The sequence below is a fragment of the Alligator sinensis genome, unplaced genomic scaffold (assembly GCF_000455745.1).
Source record: "Alligator sinensis unplaced genomic scaffold, ASM45574v1 scaffold656_1, whole genome shotgun sequence".
In the NCBI taxonomy this organism is placed as follows: Eukaryota; Metazoa; Chordata; order Crocodylia; family Alligatoridae; genus Alligator; species Alligator sinensis.
Genome location: NW_005842333.1, coordinates 105,916 through 108,909, shown reverse-complemented (window position 1 = coordinate 108,909; position 2,994 = coordinate 105,916). Strand labels below are relative to the sequence as shown.

Below are 2,994 nucleotides of genomic sequence, written 5' to 3'. Positions count from 1 at the left end.
GCAGGTCCTTAAGGGAGCTCCCGGTGCTCTACCCACCCCACTCCTCCCTGCAGGCGAGGCCCTTCCTGGGGGTTCTGGAGTGTGGACACCTCACATAGGAGAGAATGTTCTCCTGTCTGCCCTGGAAACCCCGGAGACCCCCGTGTCTACGGGCCAGAAGAGCCTCTTGGCTCAGCCGGGTAGCATCTCAGCATCAGGGCAGCAGCAGCAGCAACTGGTCCAACCTGCAGACCGAGCGTCACAGGTACCAGGGCTCCTGACCTGACCTCTCCTTGGGGTGCGGGGGTAATGAAAGAATGCCAAGGCTCCTGCACAATGTGCCCACTGCTCCCCGGCCCACCCCTTTGAAATACTGCAGCTTCTGGAGATCATCCGGTTGCTGTCCTTGGTATCCCTGCATCCCCTCTGCTGTGCCCCGCAGCATGACTCCATCTCCCAAACTACTGTTCTCTGGGGTGCAGAGCACTGGTTATGTGGATTATTCAATGGGAGGTGGTAGCGTCTGCCTGGCACAGGTTTAGCCGAAAACTGTATATCTGCTCTCAGTAGGCAGGGAAACCCCTTTCCCCTATCTTTCCAAAATGAAGGTTGCTTTTATTTTGCAAAGGAAAAACTTCTGGCTTTAATAGGCCAAAGGGTGCATAGGTCAACCACCTTCTAATCTCATTGTCACCAGTGTCTCACAGGATCAGGCCCACAATACTGCTTGCCTAACTCAAAGGATTAACTATCCCCCAGAGAATGGACACCTTTGCCCCAGGATAGGCTGAGCAGGAGTGGGGGAATGAGGATCTTTTTTGTTTTTTGGCTTATTGCACTGACAATGTTGCCTGCTCCCTTTGTTTCAGCTTTCTGGTGCACCATGGAAGAAGTGATGAGGACTTTATCTGGGTCCAAGGTAACTATAAACTGGGATATCTTTCTTATTGCCACTTTTGCTCTATGGGATGGGGACAGTAGATTATGAATTTCCATGGTCTGTCAGACTGAGAAAAAAATTAAGCATTGAGGTCAACAGGATTCCTAAGTTTCAGGTTTTAGCTAAGGGTAGCTCAGTGAGGAGAAAGAAGCTGAAACCTTGGAAAAAGTGAACGAAATAGGAAATATTTTCTTGCCCATAAAATAGTACCACAAGGAACATTTGCAGAGGTACCATGTGCATGTATTTACACATGGCCACAGACAGCCTGCAGAGCAGCTCCCACAAGTAAGTTGGGGTAGGGAGGATTGAGGCCCCCACAGGGAGGGTAGGAGGGAGGGAGTTGGGCAGGGCTGGGGCTGGCCAGCCAGGCAGTGCCTGGGGCTTGGGGCCTGAGGCTGGATTGAGCAGCTGCAGGGCCCTGGCAGGGAGCCGGACGGAGCTGTGGGTGGCTCGTCTGAGGGGTGGGGGGCCGGCTCCCTGCTGCTGCATTCACTCCTGGGGGGTGGGGGAGACCAGCAGGGCCAGGGCAGCTTTGTGGGGGGAGGGGGCCTTCATTTTAATCATGGATTTGGGGTTTTTTTTTCAGAGAATTTGCAATGTTTTTTTATCAGGGAAAAACAGGATCCCTGCTGATCAGTACAAAAATGCTAAAATCAGCCATTGCTTTTAGGTCCCTCTTCATTTCCCACTCCATGTATGGTCAAACCTCATACTAATGATTTGAACTACATCCCAGATCCTAAGACCACAGAACTGATGGGAGTTCCTGGGTCATCAGGTCCACTCCATGGTTATCTCCTCTCATAAAATGATCTAGCTCTATCTTGTAAGTGGTTCAGTACTCTGCTTCCACTACTTCTATTGGAAAACAGTTCCAGGTGGTTAGAAACCTTGGACACCTGTACATAAGCACAGGAAATCCAGCGTGTGGGAGCAGGCTCGGTTAATCGAATCTGCTGGAGGGTGGCAATTACTGTGCTCCAGCAGCCTCCTGCATCTTGTGTATCAGCATCCCTGCACTTAAAAATAGTGGCAGGGGCGCTTGAACTAAAGCTTCTAGAACGAGCTTTAGTTAAATTGCCCCCACTCCCATTTTTAAGTGTGAGGATACTGATATACGTGATGCAGCGGCGCTTTAATTAAAGCGGATTTCAGAGCCTCTTTAATTAACACGCTGCCCCCCTCCCACCTCTGGAGCATGTATAAAAGTGCCCCTTCATACCCATTTGTTTTTGTTTCAGTATTGGCTCATATCTTAATAGCCCCTGCCCCCCTTTGGTGTTTTACCCCACTGAGGTTTTTATAGACAACAAGCTGTGTCTTCCTTCTGCTAGGCTAAACAAGCTGAACTCTTTAAATCCCTTTATCTAATACATGTCAACCTAGCTCCACTGAAGTCAATAGAGCTGCACCTGTTTACATTGTTTATTTGGCCCATGAGGGCCAAATTCACCCTTATAAATATCGCCAGGGTTCAAATTACGGGGGAGCTCAAGGGGGCTGAGCCCCACCATAAGAGATGAGCACCCCTTCCCCCTGCAACAGCCTGGAGCCCATGAGCCCTGTGCACAGCCCCAGGCTGCTCTGTGCCTTTCTAAGCAGCCCAGGCGGTGGCGGTGGCAGCTCCTTCCAGCTGCCACTGCTGCTGGTCCCAGCCCTGTGGCACTGGTGGGGAGGGGGACCAGTGCACACAGCCCTGACCCTGGCCAATTTATTTTGCAGATTCCCCCAAGAGTTGAAGTGTAATTCGAACCCTGAATATAGCACAAACCCTAAGGTTCCCATGCATTATATTTGGAAGGTTTAAGTGGGACCTTGGTGTTGACTGGGCCTAATACTGGCCCTTTCCACCAGGCTGGATTGCAACTATAGTTATAACATCCCTGAAACTGTAATGATGAAGCAGTCTAAATGAGAGCCCCCAGAACTAAGAGGGAAGAGCTTCACAGCGCATTCTGCATTGCTCTTCTGCTTAAGAACATAATCACGTAAGAGATGCCCCCGTGGGTCAGACTGCAGGTCCATCTATCCCGGTATCTTGCACTCACAGCAGCAGAAGGTAGATGTTAAGG

At 50.6% G+C, this 2,994-nt stretch overlaps 1 protein-coding gene across 1 annotated transcript in view; it reads left to right on the top strand.

Moving 5' to 3' along the window:
* Positions 1–854: 854 nt before the first annotated feature.
* The window catches only part of LOC102372823, a 13,023-nt gene continuing 10,883 nt past the window's right edge, over positions 855–2,994 (top strand). The window contains exon 1 of the mRNA XM_006028656.2: positions 855–898. Within this exon, the coding sequence (XP_006028718.2) occupies positions 863–898 (36 nt within the window). The 5' untranslated portion in view covers positions 855–862. The remainder of the gene's footprint in view (positions 899–2,994) is intronic.